The 22,466-nt window shown below is 36.3% G+C and overlaps 1 protein-coding gene across 23 annotated transcripts in view; it reads left to right on the forward strand.

The window, feature by feature from the left end:
• EXOC6 (exocyst complex component 6) overlaps window positions 1–22,466 on the forward strand; it is a 257,578-nt gene that overhangs the window by 142,644 nt on the left and 92,468 nt on the right. For 19 of the 23 annotated variants that reach the window (XM_055093148.3, XM_055093149.3, XM_055093140.3 and 16 more), the window contains 4 exons: window positions 6,092–6,197; window positions 10,044–10,153; window positions 12,399–12,510; window positions 13,340–13,474. In XM_055093148.3, coding sequence (XP_054949123.1) covers window positions 6,092–6,197; window positions 10,044–10,153; window positions 12,399–12,510; window positions 13,340–13,474 — 463 coding nt within the window. The remainder of the gene's footprint in view (window positions 1–6,091; window positions 6,198–10,043; window positions 10,154–12,398; window positions 12,511–13,339; window positions 13,475–22,466) is intronic. The other 4 variants (XM_055093143.3, XM_055093141.2, XM_034931110.3 and 1 more) reach the window with 1 other exon arrangement.

Genomic DNA, 22,466 nt, shown 5'->3' on the forward strand with positions numbered 1-22,466 from the left:
TTGTCTCTACAAATAAAAAATAAAAAAATTAGCTGGGCATGGTGTTGCGCACCTGTAATCCCAGCTACTTGGGAGGTTGAGGCAGGAGGATTACTTGAGCCCAGGTGTTTGAGGCTGCAGTGAGCTATAAACACACCACTGCACTCCAGCCTGCACAAAAGGGCAAGACTGTGCTCTTAAAAAATATTTTTTTAGTGCCTAAGTGGCTCATAAGGTGATACACATCTAGTAAAATCAACTAAACAAATCCTTATTTGAGTTTTTGGTATTTACATTCTTCAGGAGTGATATTATCAGGATGCTATCCCAGATGGATAATTGACAGTCCTGATGAGTCATATGGAACTATCAACAATTATTTTTATTAGCTATTTTAAAAATAAAGGTAGCATTTATTGATAAAGATGGTAATCTAGAACATATGCTATGATATAATGTATAATATGATGTAATATGATATTTTTATAGTTATAAAATCTTATAGACTTGATGTTATTTAACTGGCCTCTTCAGAAGGGTGTTTATGTTTTCATAACTGTTGATAGATTGTATTGGGCCAGCTATTCTCTCTTACCTGTCTTAAGACTTCTAGTAGTAAGATTGCTCGTCAAGACTGGGGAAACCATGAGGTATTGTTTTCTGTCTGGGAAGCTAATGGCTTCATTCACATAGAGATAGGATTAATTTTATCCTCCAAAGTAATAGTGGAGGAGAACAAATGATAGCATGTCAATTTTAACACAAAATTTCCAAATATATTTTGACTTCTGCTTTTAATACTCTTCCAGATCATGCTTTTTGCCTAATTTTTTTTTTTTTTTTTTTTTTTTTTTTTTTTTTTTGAGACGGAGTCTTGCACTGTCACCTGTGCTGGAGTGCAGTGGCGCGACCTCGGCTCACTGCAAGCTCTGCTTCCTGGGTTCACGCCATTCTGCCTCAGCCTCCCTAGTAGCTGGGACTACAGGCGCCCACCACCACGCCCAGCTAATTTTTTGTACTTTTAGTAGGGATGGTGTTTCGCCGTGTTAGCCAGGATGGTCTCGATCTCCTGACCTCGTGATGCACCTGCCTTGGCCTCCTAAAGTGCTGGGATTACAGGCGTGAGCCACCCCGCCTGGCCACCTAAATTTTTAAGAAGTAGCACAACTTAAGCTTTGCTTACCTCTGACCCGTATCCTTAAATATTTTATAAATAGTGAATTGACAACCTAACAATTAAATGGGGGAAAAAGAAAAATTATCAATATTGAATGATATTCAAAACTTGACTACTTCCATGATAGAATTTATAACCTGACTACTGTTACATTTTATCTGTATGCAGCTCTCTCTCACTATATTATGAGCCCTGTTTTATTTTTGTATTATTTTTGGATACATGTGCTTTTATTTAGTTTTTAATTGACAATAATTTTATAGATTTATGAGGTACAGTTTGATGTTTTGGTATATTGTATACATTATGGAATGATTAAATCAAGCAAATTAACATATCCATCACCTCACGTACTTATTTTTTTTTTTAATGGTGCAGACATTTAAAATCTACTGTTGGCAATTTGAAATATATGTTACATTATTATTAACCGTAGTCACCTTGCTGTGGAATAGATCTCAAAAACCTATTTCTCCTGTCTGACTGAAACTGTACTCTTTGACAAACATCTTGGCACCTCCCTACCCTGCCTACGCCACTTTCTGATCGCCCTACCCTCTGGTAACCTATAAATCAGAAATCAGGCTTCTCTCTACTTCTGTGAGTGTGACTGTTTTAGATTCCTCATATAAGTGAGATTATGCAGTATTTGACTTCTGTGCCTAGCTTATGTCACTTAGCATAATGTCCTCAAGGTTCATCCTTGTTGTTGCAAATGACAGAATTTCCCTCTTTTATAGGGCTGAATAGTATTCCATTGTGTATATGCACTTTTTAAAAATCCATTCAAAGGTCAATTCCGTGTTTTGGCTATTGTGAATAATTCTGCAGTGAACATGGGAATGCAGATAACTCTTTGAGATACCGATCTTTTTTTTTAAATTTTTATTATTTTTTTTGAGACAGAGTCTTTGCTCTGTCACCCAGGCTGGAGTGCAGCAGCGTGATCTTGGCTCATGGCAACCTTCGCCTCCCAAGTTCAAGTGAGTCTCCTGCCTCAGCCTCCCAAGTAGTTGGGATTACAGGTGTGCACCACCATGCCCCACTAATTTTTGTATTTTTAGTAGAGACAGGGTTTCACCATCTTGGCCAGCCTGGTTTCAAACTCTGACCTCAAGTGATCCGCCTGCCTTGGCCTCCCAAAGTGCTAGGATTACAGATGTGAGCCACTGTGCCTGGCTTGATACTGATTTTAATTCTTTTGGTTATGCACCCAGAAATGAGATTGCTGGGATCATATAGTAGTTCCATTTTTAGTTTTTTGAGGAACCTCCATCCTGTTTTCCATAATGGATATACTAATTTACATTGCCACCAACAGCGTGCAAAGGTTCCCTTTCTCCACATCCTCACCAACACTTATCTTGTGTCTGTTAGATAATGGCCATTCTCACAGCTGTGAGGTGATACCTCGTTGTATTTTTTTTTTTTTGAGACAGAGTTTCGCTCTTGTCGCTCAGGCTGGAGTGCAATGGTGCAATCTCAGCTCACTGCAACCTCTGCCTCCCAGGTTCAAGTGATTCTCCTGCCTCAGCCTTCCGAGTAGCTGGGATTACAGGCCTGCACCACCACGTCCGTCTAATTTTGTATTTTTAGTAGAGATGGGGTTTCTGTATTTTGGTCAGGCTGGTCTCGAACTCCCGACCTCAGGTGATCCGCCTGCTTCCGCCTCCCAAAGTGCTGGGATTACAGGTGTGAGCCACCGTGCCTGGCCAGCCTTGTTGTATTTTTAATTTGGATTTCCCTGATGATTAGTGATGTTAAGCTTTGCTTATTCCTGATCTGTATACCTGTTGGACATTTTTGTGTCTTCTTTTGATAAATATCTATTCAGGTCCTTTGCCCACTTTTTAATTCAGTTATTTGTTTTCTTCTGTTGAGTTGAGTTCCTTATGTATTTTGGATACTAACTCCTTATTATATGTATCAGATATATATCAGCAAATATTTTCTCCCAGTCTGTAACTTGCCTCTTCATTCTGTTGTTTCCTTGCTGTGCAGAAGCTTTTTAGTTTGATCCAGTTTATTTGTCTACTATGGCTTTTGTTGCCTGTGCTTTTGGGGTTATATTTTAAAAAATCATTATCTAGACCAATGCCATGGAGCTATTTATATTCTTGATTGCCTAGCCCTAGTATAGTGCCTGACAGAGTAGGAACTTATACACGTTTATAGAATTTGGTTCTATAAACAGATCATTTTAAGACTACATTAACATTCTTAGAATATAAATGTGCCTTACATTAAATTATCTCTTCTTCCATAGTAACTGGTTCCCTGGCATTTGTATAAAGTTAGTAGTTTATTGTCTTCTAGTAGTTACTTTCCCTGTAACTTGCCTTTTAACCTTTCATCATTTTTATTTTTATTTTTAAAACAGAGACAGCATTTCGCTGTGTTGCCCAGGCTGGCCTCAAGTGTTCTGCCTGCGTCAGCCTCCCAAAGATTACAGGTGTGAGCCACCTCATTTAGCCCTGCCTTTTAACGTTTTACTTTATTTTTAAACTCTATGTAGAATGAAATAGAATTAGTGAAAGTAAATATCAAAAAAGTAATTTTTGTATTTTTTGGTAGAGCTGGGTGTGGTTGATTAGTGGCGCACACCCTGTAGTCCCAGCTACTGAGGAGGCTAAGGTGTAAGAATCGCTTGAGGCCGGGCACAGTGGCTCACGCCAGTAATCCCAGCACTTTGGGAGGCCAAGGTGGGTGGATCACCAGGTCAGGAGATTGAGACCATCCTGGCTAACACAGTGGAACCCCGTCTCTACTAAAAAAACAAAAAAAAAAAATTAGCTGGGCGTGGTGGCCAGTGCCTGTAGTCCCAGCTGCTCAGGAGGCTGAGGCAGGAGAATGGCGTGAACCCGGGAGGCGGAGCTTGCAGTGAGCCAAGATCGCGCCACTGCACTCCAGCCTGGGCGACAGAGCTAGACTCCGTCTCAAAAAAAAGAATCGCTTGAACCCAGGAGGCTGAGGCTGCAGTGAGCCGAAATTGCACCACCGCACTCCAGCCTGGGCGACAGAGTGAGACCCTGTCTTAAAAAAAATTTTTTTAAAAAGTAAAGCTTTCATTTATGCTACTTCCTTTCTACCTCTACTGTTGGAGCTTTAATTCAGATCCTCATCACCTTTTATTTAGATTATTCTTCAGTTTTTCTAAGTGATCTCTCTGTGTTCATTATTAGGCTTTTTCCAGTTTATCCTTCACACAGTGAATATCTTCCTATGACATTCCCTTTCCTAAAACCTTTTAATGCCTACAGAGTGAAATCTGGATGTCTGTTTGCACACCTGTCCAATCTCATTTTTCACCATGTCCCTCAGACTTTATACTTTGTAATACTGCACTACTTGTGGTTTTACACCCCCCCACACACTAATGCTTTTTCAATCCTTGTGCCTTTGCGTATATATTCCAGTGGTCTAGAATGCTTTTCTCCCATAATGTCTTTAGAAATTTTTTTCATCTGTAAAGACCCTAGAGGACCACTAACTTCTCTGTCTAACTTTCCATGAGATGTTCTTCACGTACTCTGATAGTCACTTCCTTCTTTGTCCTGTTTCTGAACCTTGTACTTCTTGTATTGTATGTATAGCACAACATTATAGATGTTATAATTTGTTTGCATATCTGTCTCTCCTATTAGATTTCTTGTGTTTATTGTCATGAGGTAGGGAATTGTCATCACAGCCCAGAGCCTAGCACATAATAGGTGCTCAATAAATATTAATCAAAATTATTTAATTAAAAGGAAATCAATGATTGGATGACAGTTACGTTAGGACAGCCTAGGTTATGCTACAGCAACAAAAATTCCCCAAATATCAGTGGATGAACATGTTTTATTCCTCACTCACACAGAAGCCCACGATAGGTTTACTAGTCAGAGATACAAGCTATTTGCATTTGTGATTCTAACTTTTCAACGTGTTGTCTTCCTTGTCACCATGGGAAGGAGGTTTGCACAATTGGCTCATAAAGGCTTTAAACTCAAAGCAACACATGTCACTTCCATTCACAGCCCAATGGCCAAAACTAGTCATATGGCCCTGCCTAACTGCAAGGGGGTGTACAGGAGAGCACATGAATATTTGATGAGTAGTAACTGTTTCTGCGTCACCAACTATAAAAGATCCATTTCTAATCATGACATTATGAGAGGCTAAACAAATATAACACATTGTTTTGATCTTCAAGAGTTTATAATCTCATTGGGAAAAGAGAAGACACAAGATACACAACTTGAGAATTATTCCTATCAAGAATTATGACAGGAGGCTGGGCACAGTGGCTCACGCCTGTAATCTCAGCACTTTAGGAGGCCGAGGCAGGCAGATCATGAGGTCAGGAGATCGAGACCATCCTGGCTAACACGGTGAAACCCCTTCTTTACTAAAAATAAAATTAGCCAGGCGTGGTGGCACACGCCTGTAGTCCCAGCTACTTGGGAGGCTGAGGCAGCAGAATCACTTGAACCTGGGAGGTGGAGGTTGCAGTGAGCCGAGATCACACCACTGCACTCCAGCCTGGGTGACAGAGCGAGACTCTGTCTCAAAAAAGAAAAAATAAAAAGAAAAAAATAAAAAGAATTATGACAGGAATACTTTCCATTACGTGGATCCTTTTTTAGTTACAGATAATGAGCTTGTTCAGAATATATCACCTTGAGAATTATTCTAGCATGGAAAACTAAAGTGCTGAGAGGTTGTAAAACAAGCTAGTGGAAAAAGGAGATTGTACCTGGATTTTGAGGGACAAGACCTATTTGTTGTTGAATTTTAGAATTCTGGATGCTTAGGCAGTATCTTCCTGTTTGGACCTTTAATTGACAAGTAAAAACTGCTTTTGTAATAGTTGGGGTTTTTTAAGGTATTGTCTTTTAGTAGTCTAATAATATGCTTTGTAATGATAAGTTTTCAATTTTCCTTTCCTAACAGGGACATTTTTGAAGAAGATAATTACAGCCCCATCCCTGTTGTCAATGAAGAAGAATATAAAATTGTCATCAGCAAATTTCCCTTTCAAGATCCAGACCTTGAAAAGGTACAAGCTAGTTTTTAATTCAAGGATTTTCTTAAAAATAAATTCATAGTATTTGTTACTACATAATATTAAATATTAAGCTGAGACTGTAAATAACAGTGGTTTCTTGAGGGGCAACTTTTTGTTGTATTGAGAAAACTAATTATGTTCTGTGAAGTTTTAAAAAGTATGTTATTACTACTACTACTGCTACCACTACTACTGCTACTACTACTACTACTACTGAGATTTTGATGACGTTAAGAAGAGACTTTCCTGGGCCTACTAGAAGTAGTTGCCCCAAATGTTAGGTGGATTCCTAGGAGAGGTGTTACTAATGTTGGGTGGATTCCAAATGAAAAGTAGATTTATAGTAATAAGAGTATATCCTAGTGAAAGAGACAAGAATTTCTTTGAATTGTTTATCACTGTGGAAGATTTTAAAAGAAGTACACTTTTACAAAAAGTTTATATTGGTTAAATAAGTGATATGTGAAGGCAATAGCTACCTGTAGATTTCTTCCTGAAGTAGGAATATTTATGTTTGGAGTCAAGATGACAAAACACAGGGTAGAGAAAGGAAGTAGACCAGCCATGTAGGAGATTCTCAGAATGCACATGAATCCATGTGTATGTGCATATATATACGTGCAAACATGCACCCTTGTACCTATCCAATATCTTTGAGTAGAATTAGATCTCATTAGAAAAGGATGTCATTTTAACTGTAACTGTCACTTTTGTATTCTCTTTATTCTTGTTTTTTTCTCCTTACTCTTCTTTATTATTTTCCCAACTTTTTGTAATTCAGTACCTTTCTACATTTTTATCACTTCAGCATGAGCAAGACCAAATTCTGAGTGAATCATGACTGTAAATTTTTGTTCTATTTTTATACATAAACTAAGCATATTATGTGTACTAGTCACTAAATACAGAACCAGGTAATTAAATGGATAGCTTCTAGATTGTAGCTAATGCCGCCATTGCATATACCTATTAGCTATGTTTTAATACAAGAGGCCAGAATAATTATTCTAATTCTGTATTTTTTGAAAGCCCAATGAAAGTTGTTCTGTCAAGAAATATCACCAGAATATTCTCTATCTCATGGCTTAGTTTTTTTTTTTTTTTTTAGTTACTGGTAATGAGTTTGTTCAGGCTAGTGTCTATATAAAGAGCACTAGACTAGGTCTAGATTCATGTGCTAGCTCTGCTTGTGGCTTTTTTTTTTTTTTTTGAGACGGAGTTTTGCTCTTGTTGCCCAGGCTGGAGTGCAATGGCGCCATCTCGGCTTACTGCAACCTCTGCCTCCTGGGTTCAAGTGATTCTCCTGCCTCAGCCTCCCGAGTAGCTGGGATTACAGGCATGTGCCACCATGCCCAGCTAATTTTGTAGTTTTTTTTAGTAGAGACAGGGTTTCACCGTGTAGGTCAGGCTGGTCTCGAACTCCTGACCTCAGATGATCTGCCTGCTTCAGCCACACAAAGTGCTGGGATTACAGGCATGAGCCACCGTACCTGGCTGCTTGTGGCTTATTATAGGCAAATGACTGAGCCTGTATGGGCATTTGTGCCTCATCTGTCAAATGAGGAGTTTGAACTCAGTAATCTCTAATATCCCTTCCAATCATAATAGGTTTATAATTAAAAGGAAATTTAACTTTGCTTGCAGAGCATTTCTAATGTATGCAGTACCTCTTAAGTTCTTAGAAGTTGTATTCATTGGTCTATGTATTACTCATTATTAAAAAGAAGAACTACTGTTAATAGTTAAAGTCACATGGAAAATTAAAATACGACAACTGAAAAATAAATCTCATAAATTATTTAATAAAGTCTTTTGGTTGTGTGTGTATATTTTTTCCTAGTTTAAGTATAATTTTCAATTAAAACTATTAGAAAATATATAAAACTATCAAATAACTTGAGTTATTTTCAACATAAATTATGAATGGAGGAGTAATAGTAAACATACATGCAAAAATATTTTTGTAGATAGCTGTGTTAATTTTATTAGAATCATTTGGCCAAAATAAGAACATATTTATATTCTGCCTTTAATATTATTAAAATAATTTCAAATATTTTTCATATACCTACTATATACCAGAAACAGTGCTATGTGCTAGATTTTCAGTCTTTGGTGTTAAGGAGCTTATAGTCAAGTGAGGGTAGATAAAATAAATAAGAAATTATAATTCACAGAAGTTTGCATTGCTTAAGATAGGGGATGCACCATGCGGAAAGGCTGCATAAAGGTCAAAGTAGATGAAGTACAAGAGATGAAGCTCAAGAGATGTAAATTGGAGAAGTAGAAAGGACCAGACCATAATGGCCCTACTAAACAGTGTTAAAGAGTTTATCCTTTTTCCTGAGGGTTATGGGAAGCCATGAAAGAATTTTAAGTGGTAAAAACATAACCAGATTTGTGCTTCAGGAAGACCTATCTGGCTAATATGTGGAGAATGGATTGGAAAAGAGTAAGACTGGTGGCAGGGAGACCACCTAGTAGATTTTTGCATTTATCTTGATGAGAGAAGAGGGTTATGTAACCTGAATGGGGGTTATGGTCATTGAAGCTGATTTGAGATGCTTAGGAGGTAGGAGCAACAGGAGTTGCTGATTATGTGCATATGAGGGGTAACGGAGATAAAGGGGTCAAGTAAGATAACCAAGTTTCCACCTTGGATGGTGGCAGCATTCACTGTGATAAGAAACAGAAAAGGAGCAAATTTAGAAGAAAAAGATGATAATTTCACTTTTGGACCTATTGAGTAACTCATCTCAATGGTACAGCCAAATGGAGCTGTCCAATGGGTAGATACATGAATTTGGACTTAAGAGAAAGATTTGATCTGGAGTTGTAGATTTGGAGATATTGGTACTTGTATGGTGATTGAAGTCATAAGACCATATGAGATCATCCAAGAAAAGTATATGTAGTAGAAAGAGAGGTTTTAGGACAGAACCCTAAAGCACAGCAATAATTAAGTAATGGCTAGAGGAAAAGAAATAGAGTAGGTAGAGAAAAAGGAGGAAAACCAGTGTGGGCAGGAATCCAAGGAAGGAGAGATCATTTATGAAGTAGGAGTGGGTCAACTGTGTCAGATTTTTCAAAAAAGTCAGGTAACATGAGAGCTGAAGAAACCACTGGATTGAACAACTGTGAGATCACTGGTGATCTTGGTGATGGTACTTTCACCGATATAACAAGGTTGCAATGAAGGTGAAGATAGAAGGGTATATTAGACTTACTGAAATAGAAAAGAGGGTTTTTTTAGTAACAATCTTGGAAGGAGTTTACCTTTTAGAGACTGAGAATTTCAAATGCATAATGACTTACAAAGTAGTTTAGCCAGGAAGGACCCTGTAAGCCATTGGCTGCATACCAGTGTTTAATGGCATGGAGTTATGGAATAAACTCGATAACTTCTTGAATTGGCATCAAGCCTTCACTGAAGGTAAATGAAGGGAGTCTTAGAATTATTTAATGACTCTGAGCCAGAAAGCTGGCCTATAATTTTCATGGCCACCCTGACTCTTGTATGATAAATACACAAAGAAGCAGACAGCCTAGGCATTGCCTACAGACAGAATACTCATCACCAGAATACTCATCATCAGAATACACCAGAGGTATTGGTATGTGTTTTCTCTGCTTGTTGGAAGTCTGATAATATGATTTAAGAAACAAGGGTAAATTGCCACATTATTTTCTTCAGAAATATTTTGATAAAATATCAAAAATGTAGAAATATAACAGAGTTTTTGATGCAGGTATTTGCTATTCAAGTGTGAAATCAATTTAATTTTACATTTTTAGTGATTAGCATGTCTTTTTCATATTAACTTTCTTTTTCTACAGCAGTCTTTCCCAAAGAAATTCCCCATGTCTCAGTCAGTGCCTCATATTTACATTCAAGTTAAAGAATTTATTTATGCCAGCCTTAAATTTTCAGAGTCACTACACCGGAGGTAAGTTTACTAATCACAAATGCATTTTTGTCATAACTTTTATGAAACATTAATACATTATTTTTATGCCATAACTTTTTTTTCTCAACTTTTATTTTAGATTCATGGGGTACATGTTTGTTATAGGGGCATATTGTGTAATGCTGAGATTTGGGGTATGCTTGAATGTGTCACCCAGGTAGCGAGCATAGTACCCAACAGGTAGTTTTTCAACCCCTGCCTCCCCTTCTTGTAGTCCCCAGTATCTGTTGTTTCCATTTTTACATCCATGTGTACCTAGTGTTTAGCTCCCACTTACAAGTGAAAACATGCAGTATTTGGTTTTCTGTTTCTGCATTAGTTTGCTTAGGATAATAGCCTCCAGCTGCATTCATGTTGCTGCAAAGGACATGATTTTGTTCTTTTTTATGGCTGTGTAGTATTCCATGGTGTTTATATACCACATTTTCTTTATCCAATCCAACATTGCTATCAATGGGGAGGTGCTACTGGAACTAGTAGTGGGTAGAGGCCAGGGGTGCTGCCATAGACACCTAGGTTGATTCTGTGTCTTTGCTATTGTGAATAGTGCTGTAATGAACATATGGGTACATGTGTCTTTTTGGTAAAATGATTTATTTTCCTTTGAGTATATCCCCAATAATGGGACTGCTGGGTTGAATGATAGTTCTTTTTGTTTGTTTTTGTTTTTGCTTTTGTTTTTGTTTTGTTTTGAGACAGGAACTCACTCTGTTGCCCAGGCTGGAATGAAGTGGCATAATTATGGCTCAATGCAGCCTCGACCTCCTGGGCTCAAGTGATCCTTCCACCTCAGCCTCCCAAGTAGCTGGAACCACAGGTTCACGCCACTGCTCTTTGCCAATTTTTGTATTTTTAGTGGAGATGAGGTTTTGCCATGTTGGTCAGTCTGGTTTCGAACTCTTGGCCTCAAGCAATCCACCCACCTCAGCCTCCCAAAGTGCTGAGATTACAGGCACAATCCACTGCGCCTGGCCCACAGATTTTTAAAAGTAGTATTTTAATAAAAAGTAAAAGGATGCAAAAATGTTAGCCTGTATCTAAGGCAGTAGTTCTCAACTGGGGATAATTTTGGTTCTCCTGCCACCACCTCCTCCCCACAAATTTGGCAATGTCTAGAAACATCTTTGGTTGTTACAGTTCAGGGGAGAGGTGCTACTTGAAACTAGTGGATAGAGGCCAAACATCCAAATGTGCAGGACAGTCTCCACGACAAAGAATTATCCACCCTAAAATGTCAATAGTGCTGAGATGGATAATCCATGGTCTACAGACAGTTAACTGTTGTGATAACGAGGCTGTATCCAAGAAATCATTATTTACTTAAATTGAAGACCGAATGGTTAGGAGAAGGGAATTTGTTTTTTAGTGCTAGCTTAGTAATACTTAGGATGTTAAGAAACATCATATTAAAATTAGTTTAAGGTAATTTATTTCTTTGAAGACTTAAAAAATCAATGAAAATTGATAACTTAGTTATATTAAAAATTAAATTTGTTTATTATATCTAGAAAGAGCTCATATCAGTTTGTATTTTTTAAATAATTTTTAGCTATAGTTGTGTATGAAGTTTCTTTCAAAGCGACTGTCTTTTGGGGCTGGGCGTGGTGCCTGACGTCTGTAATCCTAGCACTTTGGGAGGCCAAGGTGGGAGAATTACTTGAGTCCAGGAGTCTGAGACCAGCCTGGGCAACATAGTGCAACCCTGTCTTTATAAAATATTTGAAACTAGCTGGGCATGGTGGCATGCATCTGTAGTCCCAGCTACTCAGAATGTTGAAGTGTGAGAATTGCTTGAATCCAGGACTTTGGGGCTACAGTGAGGTATAATTGCACCACTGTACTCCAGCCTGGGTGACAAAGTGAGACCCTGGCTCAAAAACAATAATAAAAATAATAAAACAACAAAGTTACTATCCCATGATGGAGTCGGAATTTAGGAATAATTTTGTTTCCTTATACCAAGTCCTCCTTGATTTTTCTGTGGTTGTTCATTGGATAAATTTAAATTATGCCATATATGAATATTCTACTTTATGGAAAATGTCCCTTTTGCAAAGTTAAATTGTAGTTTGTGATTTAATAAATATGGGTCTTTGTAGTTTATTTAAAGATATAAAATAATGACGGGGAAAATTATTTTAGTAAACTGTGTTAAATTATTTAGCATGTTAACTAACCACATTCATTATTTATTAAGTTTAATAATATCAATCTTTGTTTTTAGCTCAACAGAAATAGACGATATGCTTAGAAAATCAACAAATCTGCTGCTGACCAGAACTTTGAGTAGCTGTTTATTGAACCTTATTAGAAAACCTCATATAGGTTTGACAGAGGTAGGTTAAAAAGACACATATAGTGAAATGTTTCATTGTGTGAAACAATTATTTTAAATTATTGCTGAACGTCATTCTGTAAAACTAGCTTCCTGTTTTAAATGTATTAATATAAGCAGATTTGTTTTCAAAATAAAAACACCAGTGTAAATTCCAGAAATGTGAGGATCCCAGGCACAGTGGCTCATACCTCTAATCCGAGAGCTTTGGGAGGCCAAGGCAGGAGGATTGTTTGAGGTCAGGAGTTTGAGACCAGCCTGGGCAATATAGTGAGACCCTGTTTCTACAAAAAATGAAGACTATTAGCCAGGCGTGGTAGTGTGCAACTATATTCATAGCTAACTCTGGACTTGAGCCCAGGAGGTTGAGGCTGCAGTGAGTTACAATCATACCACTGCACTACACAGCCTGGGTGACAGCAAGACCCTGTCTCTGGAAGAAAAAATAAAAAAATGAGGGAAAAGGGTTCATATGGGGAATAGTAGATAAAGATGTTAGAACATCTATTTAGATTTCTGATTGCCAGACTACAGGAAAAGTCACAATCCTAATTTTTTACTTGCTAAATGTTTAAGATTTGAAACATACTATGAAAAGTTATTTTAAAATAACTGGCATTTAGACTCTTGGTGTGTGTGTGTGTGTATATATATATAAATTCATAAGCAGTATTTGCAACAGGCTTTTAAAATCAGATAGTTGTATCCTATAATGCTGCAATTATGTAGATATGGTACAGTTGCTGGAAGTAATAATCCTATTTTTAAAAATTAGGTGATTTTACATACGTGTAACCTGTATTTTACTGGATATATCTTGTGTTTTCTAGCTGGTGCAAATCATCATAAACACAACACACCTGGAGCAAGCTTGTAAATATCTTGAGGACTTTATAACTAACATTACAAATATTTCCCAAGAAACTGTTCATACTACAAGACTTTATGGACTTTCTACTTTCAAGGTATGTAAAAATTTGACCAAAAATTTTCATTTCAGTCACTGTAAGCAAACGTTAAGGAATTAAAGACTGTTCTTATATATGCAAGATCTACTGTATTCCTAAAAATTAAGAATAGAGGTATTCATTGTCAACAATGAGCAGGTAAATGTCAGTTTCTTTTTGGCACTGTAAACATCTTATTAACATGGAGAAAAGTATACTTATTTTCTACAATGTATTATGCTTTGTTCATGTTTTGATGATTTATAGTAGTGCTGACTAGGTCTAACTGAATTAATATTTCACAGTTTAAAAATTAATTCTATATGAGTGTTTATTTTTGAAAATTTAAAATGTAAGACAAATTAAAAAAGGATAGATTTGTTTTCCATCCTTGATTGGTTCTGATCTGAAGAAAAATAAATATTATTACATGTCATTGAAGTCCTACCTCTTTTGCGGGTGGAAAGATTTCTGTTTGAATAATATACAGGATATACTGAGGATTAATTAATGGTTGTTTTAGGTAGAATGTAAGATTAAATAATTTCATAAGCTGTTTTATTATTTGGAGTCATAGATGAGACACTGGCTTAGTCTAGTGTGTATAAATCCCCTTGAATTGAATATTTTATTAAACTAATGATAAACCATGTACTGATCACTTATCTGTAAAATGGGCTTGCTAATTTAACCTTATAGCTCTTTCTAAAAGTTTCCTATTAAAAAGAATTCTATTTAACTACTTTTGTTATATTATCAATCACCCCCAAGAGTTTATTGTAGTAACTTGCATTGTAAAAAATGAATGTACTTGTGTTTTAAAATAACTAATTTAATGTTAACATTTAACCATATGTTGAAAGTGTGAAGTCCACAAACAACCCTGGGATCCTAGAATTACCTGCTTGGCCCCCAAATATTATGCTCCTCTGGTGACTCTTGAGCTCATGTAGTCATTTCAGTACATAAGACACAAATGCAGAATGATATCTGAATCAGCAGACTTATAAAATTAGTTATTAAAACTTAGAAGCCTAAAAAAGCAGGCATTCATTTATTCAGATAATATAGTACAGTGATTAAATTCATATACTCTGAAGTTAGATTGCTCTGTGACCTTGGGCAAGTTCTTTAATGTAAATGATTCCAGGTTTCTTTATCTATAAAATTAGAGTAACAGTACAGTACCTACCTCATATGATTATTATGAGGAGTAAGGAAGATACTTAGCCCAGAGCCATTCACTGTATGTAAGTCAGGCTCTGAGCACTCTGTTTAGACTCTGAGAATACAAAAATGTATCCTTGCCCTCAAGAAGCTCAGAGGAGGAAAAAAATAATAAGACACTTAACAATATGGTATAATAAGTATGATAATATAGGAGGAGATGCCACAAGTTTTTAGTTACTTATTTATCCAAGGACAAATTGATTCTTAGCTTTTATGTTAGATTTTACATAATGCCTCTACTTTCTCTTTATCGTTCTCTCTGTCCTTACATCCATCTGTTACTGATACCCTGTCAAGAAGGGATTTCTCAGGCTTAGAGTTGTAGGCATATTTAACTGTTAACATTACTTTTAATATGCTTACCCAGTACCCTCTGATTAAAACATGAATTGCCTTAGCATCTTGTGTTTCTAGGGATCTTCAAGTAATTGTTCTTATCGGTCATAAGCCAGAGAACCAAAGATACTGGAACACAATGCTCTTAGATTAGGGGATCTTGGAACTGTTTTTCTCAAAATCTGCCTGTTGGGAAAGAATGTTTAGAAATGTTAGCTCTTGTTCATCATTCCAGAGTTGAAGCCATAACTATCATTGCATACTCCTTGGTGTATTTCCTTGGAAATCAAGTTCTGCTCTGTAAATAGCAAAGCATCTTTGTTTTTTGTTGTTTATTTGTTTGTTCTGTTTTCACACAGAACTCAGTAAATGCTTTTCTGTTTTCTAATATGTGAAGCAAGAGCTGTTTTCATCTTAAGATTTGAAGGTCAAGTATTTTTCAGTTCTGTCTTTTGGTCTGTTTCAAGAGGAATTTGTCTCTAAATGTGATAAGGGGAAGCATTTCAACAGGGAGGATTGTTAAATCAATATTAAAGTGAATTACTGAGGGACACTGGGGAATTTCCATTCATAGTGAATAGTCTGTTGCCTCTTTCACAAAAACGATTGAAGTACAGTCTTGGCTGTAGACATTTGATTGGATTATATAGCCTCTTAGCCTGATTTTTTTTCAGTTCAGTGACCCTAGAAAACATCTTTCTATTTGATTGCTTAATGATTCTGGAAACAAGTACTTGATACCTACACCTCCATTTGCTTCCCTTCCAAAAACTGCATATGCACACACAAGCTACCTGATCTTGTGTCATAAGTATTTATGTTATGAAATAGCGTATAGACTGTTTTGTTAGCTTGTTTGCTAACTCTGTAAGTGATATAAAAGAGGTTCAATAAGTAGTTCCTACCCTCAAGCAGTACCTCAGCTTTTTGAAAGTAACTCAGACCCAATTAGAGAACTACTTAAAGCTAATATAAGTCTTCTCCTAACTGGAAAAATTTGCATCAGTATAGAGGAAAAAAAATGGAAATACCATTCCCTTTCTAACTTGTGTGGTAGAGAAATAGTCCAGTTCTTTCTCTTTGGCATGAGGGATCTTTAACTTGGCTCCAAGGAGCTTTTCCAGCCTGCTACTCTGAAGAGTTTTCTTTTGAGTCCTGGCAGTAATTGCAACTGTAAATGCCTAGAAGAAATGCACTTCTGATTCTTTTTCTAACTTGCCTCTTTTTTCTTTTTGTCTGCTAATGACTATGTAGCAAAGTCTTTTAGGATTGTGGTGAAGTGACAGTAGTAAATTGTCTTTAAGGGCTTGAAACTCTCCTCTTATGGAGCAAGGACATGGTACATGTCAGTTCTTCCCAACTTGATCTACAGATTTAATGTATTCCCCATTAATATCCAAGCAAGTTTTTCTATGGATGTTGACAAAGTGATCTTTAACTTTATATGGAGACAGAAGACCCAGAAGAACCAACAGAGTATTGAAGAAGAACAAAGTTGGAGGACTGATACTACCCATCTTCAAGACTTACTATAAAGCTGTAGTAATGAGGCTGGGTGCAGTGGCTCATGCCTGTAATCCCAGCATTTTGGGAGGGGGAGGTGGGCAGATCATGAGGTCAGGAGATCAAGACCATCCTGGCCAACATGGTGAAACCCTGTCTCTACTAAAAATACAAAAATTAACTGGGTGTGGTGGTGCGCACATGTAATCCCAGCTACTCGGGAGGCTGAGGCAGGAGAATCGCTTGAACCCGGGAGGTAGAGGTTGCAGTGAGCCGAGATCATACCACTGCACTCCAGCCTGGCGGTAGAGTGAAACTCCGTCTCAAAAACAAAACAAAACAAAACAAAGCTGTAGTAATGAATAAGATGTGGTATTGGACAAACAACAGACAAATAGATTAATGGAACAGATTAAAGACCCCAGAAATAGACCCACATAAATATAGTCAACTGAATTTTGACAAAGGAGCAAAGGTAATAAAATGTAGCAAAGATAGTTTTTCAACAAATAGTGCTGAATCAACTGGACATCCACATGTAAAAAAATGAATCTAGACCAGACCTTACACCCTTCACAAAAACTGACTCAAAATGTTTCACAGATCTGTATGTAAAATGCAAAATGATAAAACCCCTAGAAGATAACATAGGAGAAAATCTAGATGACCTTGGGTGGGGCGATGACTTTTTAATTGGTCTTGATTGTTCCCCAAAGGAAAAATCCATGATAGAAATAATTGATAAACTGAACTTCATTAAAATTTTAGACTTCTGTTCTATGAAAGACCCTGTCAACAGAATGAGAAGACAAGCCACAGAACTGGGAGAAAATATTTGAAAAAGACTTATCTGATAAAGGACTCTTGTCTGAAATATGCGAAGAACTCTTAAAACTCAATGAGAAGAAAATGAACAATTGATTTTAAAATGGGCCAAAGACCTTAACATATACCTCAGCAAAGAAGATACAGAGATACCAGATAAGCATATGAAAAGATGTTCCATATATATGTCATAAGGGAAATGCAAATTAAAACAACAGTGAGATACCACTACACACCTATTAGAGTGGCCAAAATTCAGAACAATGACAACACCAAACGCTGACAGGGATGTGGAGCAACAGAAGCTCTTACTCATTGCTAGTGGGAATGCAAAATGCTACAGCCTCCTTGGAAGACCATTTGGCAGCTTCTTAGAAAGTGAAACGCAGTCTTATCATATGATGCAGCAATTGTGCTTCTTGGTATTTATCCCAAGGTGTTGAAAACTTAGGTTCACCCAAAAACTTGCACATGGATGTTTATAGCAGCTTTATTCATAATTGCCCAAACTTGGAAGCAACCAAGATGTCCTTCAGTAGGTGAATGTATAAATAAACCCTGGTATATCTGGACAATGGAATATTATTAAGTACTAAAAAGAAATGAGCTATCTAGCCATTGATATGGAGGTAACTTAAATGCATATTATTAAGTGAAAGGAGCCAGTCTGAAAAGTCTACATATTGTATGATTGCAACTATGTGACATTCTGGAAAAGAGAAAGCTATGGAGGCAATAAAAAAATTAATGGTAGCCAGGAGTGAGGGAGTGGTGGAGGGATAACTAAGTGAAGCACAGAGGATGTTTAGGGCAGTGAGACTATTGCTCTAAAAGTATGTAATTGTGTATACATGCATCAAAACCCATAGAATGTAAAACACTATGAGTGAATCCGGTGTACACTGTGGACTTTGGAATTTGTGGGGTATGTAGTAAATCTCTGTACTTTCTGTTCAGTTTTGCTGTTAATCTAAAACTACTCTAAAAAATAGTCTATTTAAATTGCAAAAAAAAAAAGGTGAACACACTTGTAACTATGAGGTCAAGAAATAAAGCATTACTAGCACCGTAGAAGCCTTCCTCATTCCTCTCCTTTGTCACTATCTCTTTTCCTCTCAGTACTGACTTTTAACAGCAGAGTAGTTTTGCCTTTTTCTGGGTTCTATTTAAATGAAATCATACAGAGTGCATCTTTTTGTGTGTCTGACTTCTTTTACTCAGCAGGAGTTGGGGTATTTCATTTGTGTTGTTGTATGTAGCTGTAGTTTATTTATTTTGAATTCAATATGGTATTCCATGATAGAATTTACTACACCTTATTTATTAGTGTGTGAACTGTATCACTTTTGGCTATTTAGAAACTTTTCTTTTGCTTTCATCCTGGTTATTGACTGGATACGTGACCTTTGACTGAGATGTTACGGTATGGGTAAAATATAATTTATGTTTATTTAATTTTTAGTAGTAAAGATACAAATTCAGGAACTGGCATAAACATTTAGAACTAATGAGGTATTATTGGCAGTTTAAAAATTTTTCATTTTAATTATAATGTTTTGTTGTTTTATCTATGTAAAGCTGATGTATTGCTTTGTGAAGGTACTTGGCAAAATTACGCCTTGACTGATTAATTGCATGTCAGCTTCTGATTACTTATATGCTTTTTTATTGATGGAGTGTTCCTTTGTAAAATTCATTGTATTGTATATGCAATTTGATTGCCATTTTAAAAAGGCAATGTATATGACATTTATTTCTTTTGTCATCCTTTACCACCAACTTCTTTTCTGGTCTTCCCCCATTAGAGAGGACTGTATAAAGCAGTTTTATGCTTACAGCTGATTTAATACATTTGAATGACATAAAATCCTAAAAGGTAAGTTAGAAAACAACCAAAAGCAAAAGCAGATTGGGTAACAAATATATATGGAATAGAATAAGTAATTGTAGGTCCCTTCGTAAATAGAACAGAAAAGTAAATAAGGGACATGCTACTTTGCCAAAAACATAAAAGGTAACAGGAAAAATAAAAACATTTTTTCAGTTCTGTAAACAAAAGAGGAGGATCAACAAAATGTAGAGACCTCAATCCTCATAGATAAGAGTGCTCCGCTTTCTGTTTTTTTTTTTTAATATCATCAGTAATCAGTTAATTATAGAAAATGCCACTTATAAAGATCATGGAAAGCAGAAATAGAGTAGGGAGATAAATGGTTGAGGACTACTTTAAAAAGCTATTTATATCAGATGATTTGCAAACCTGATGACAAACAACCACTTAAGGAGTGGCAGATGCTACCACAAAGCCACTAGTCATTATTTGTGAACACTTTTGAGGTACAAAAGCCCCTGAAAACTAGAAAGGTAAAAATGTAGCAGCCACTTTTTAAAAAGGAAAAGGAGATAACTTAGGTAATCGGAGAATTAGAGGAGTATTTAGTTTACAGTGACCTGTGACAATCTCAGATAATCCAAAGACTGGATTTTGAATTATTCCAGATAATTGATTATAGCTCAAAACCCTTATTTCCCTCTACAAGTGAGGTAATTAGCAGGTGGCTCTATGAGAGATTTAGGTTATTCTAGGACAGGCTACTTTGATAAAGAACAAGAAATGAAATATTTTGTCTTATCTAAAGTAAGGCTTTGATTGTGTCCCAAAAGATAGTCCTATAAACAAAGCAGTAATTCCTTAGATGGTTCTGTCTAAACTGAGTGTCATTTTTCACTTGGGAGTGTATGTTAAATGATGTTTATTAAGCAAAAATGTATATATAATGTAATGTAAAAATGTTAAACAAATATATATATATGGTTTTTTTTTGAGACAGGGTCCCACTCTGTCATCCAAGTTAGAGTGCAGTGACTTGATCCTGGCTTACTGCAGCCTCAACTTCCTGGGCTCAAGCAATCCTCCCACCTCAGCCTCCCAAATAGCTAGGACTACAGGCCCATGCTACTACCCTGGCTGATTTAAAAAAATTTGTTTTGTAGAGACAGGGTCTAACTGTATTGCCCAGGCTGGTCTCGAACTCCTGGACTCAAGCAATCCTCTTGCTTCAGCCTCCCAAAGTGCTGGGATTACACGTGTAAGCCGCTGTCAGGCCCTAAAGTGCATTTCTGTGGTACTGTGCTAATTGCTGAGGGGAAGATATGGAATGGTTCTTGACCACTAGGATTCTTTTAATCTAGAAGAACAGATAACTACAAACAAATAACAACAGTGTGTAATAGTAGATGAATTTGGTCCTGTAGACATGTTTGATTTGGTTTTGTGGTTTTTCTAAATGTTTCGAATTTGCATACCTTTAGATGAGACTTAAACTCTATAATGATCCTGCCTACGGTAAATACCCTGCCTGCCATACTTATTCTTGTTACCTGCCTGGACCCTGAAGGCATTTAAATATTTGTATCAGTTTGGAGCATGGGTAAGATTTTAATCAGCAGAGATGAGGATAAGGAAGAATTGGTATAAACCCATGCACAGAAGGCAGAAAGCTGAAGTTATATTCAGACATTCAGATAATGACCCAGAAGATGGAATGTAAAATCATATTTATTCATCTTATGTTAATAAGGATGCTTATTTTTGGTTTAAAATAATGTTTGGTTTACATGTGTTTTGAATGTATATTCTGGGGAAAAATGTAATTTCTTCTAGAAGCAGTTAGTGTCAGTTTCCTTTACTTAAATTTCGATCTTCAGCTGTATCTGGTCTGTAGCTTTTTACCTAATACTTCACCTTGCATTATCTAACTCTCTAAGAAGTACTTTGTATTTCCCTCTGAAAATTGTTTTTGGTATAATTAACATAACTCTTACAGTAACCTACCTTTGTAATAGAACATTTAGTTATACTATTTGTGACCTGCGTACTTTAGAACTATGATATTATTAATCTCTGGCTTATAGTCCATGATGACTGTATTTCTTTTTATAAAGAGCAATTTTTTTTTTTTTTTTGGATCATGGCTCACTGCAGCCTTGAACTCCTGGGCTCAAGTGATCTTCCCACTTCAGGCTTCCGAGTAGCTGGGATTACAGGTGCGCACCATCTTACCTGGCCGATTTTTTAAAATTTATTTTTTGTAGAGATAGGGTCTCACCATATTACCCCTGTTAGTCTCAAACTCCTGGGCTTAAGTGATCTCCTGCCTCAGCCTCCCAAAGTGTTGGGATTATAGGCGAGAGCCTCTGTACCCAGCAAGATAATCTTTTAGAGAGATTTCTAGAACTTTATGATACTTCAGTTCTTGTAATTCATACAAGCTTTTCATGGCTTTTAACTTTTGATTTCTTAGTTCATTATGGAGCAGATCTTGAGCTTTGTTTTACCCAGAGTATTGATCAAATGGTAATCTGTGATTTGCGTGATTTGCATGCGTATAAGGCACAATACATATCCTAATGCCTAATACTCTTAAAAAAAAATCACAGTAATATATAATGAAAAAACCTGATGAAAAGTAACCAGGTGAATTAGTGCTTTTTGCTAATTTAATGAGATGCTTAGCACACAAATCCCTCTTTTATTTTTTGGTTGATTTTTAAGTACTAAATGTAAAGAAAATAATAAAACAAGAATATAAAGAATAAAACAACTTCTTTTGATTGCCACATTAACATCTAAAATAAATAATGGAAATTATATATATATTTTTAAAAATATATAATTTATTAATTGGCTTCTCTGGCCATTTTATTATACCTTTTCCTTCATTATAACTAAATACTGTTAATAAATTATATTGGTTAGTCTTATTTGCTTTTTCCCTTCTGCATTAGTAGTGACATTGGATAATAAGTTGGATGCTATATGCAGTGTAACTAACATTAGAAATGTTTAGGTCAAGATAATGGATTATTGGAATTTTGTTTATTAGAGCAGGAAGAAGTTAATTAGGGAGGACACCTTTATGGTGATAGCTCTAACTTTATCTATTGCCTACATATTTGAGGCCCATAAAAATATACATGTATTTCCCTTGCTTTAAATGAGCAAAATCAAATAACTTTTTTCTTAAATATTGAATAAATGTTTCTCTTATAAGATAGTTGTATTAATCAGGGTTATTAACAGAAAATTGACAGGAACTGATAGAAAAACCAACTC

This window comes from Pan paniscus, chromosome 8, assembly GCF_029289425.2.
Source record: "Pan paniscus chromosome 8, NHGRI_mPanPan1-v2.0_pri, whole genome shotgun sequence".
Classification (NCBI taxonomy): domain Eukaryota; kingdom Metazoa; phylum Chordata; class Mammalia; order Primates; family Hominidae; genus Pan; species Pan paniscus.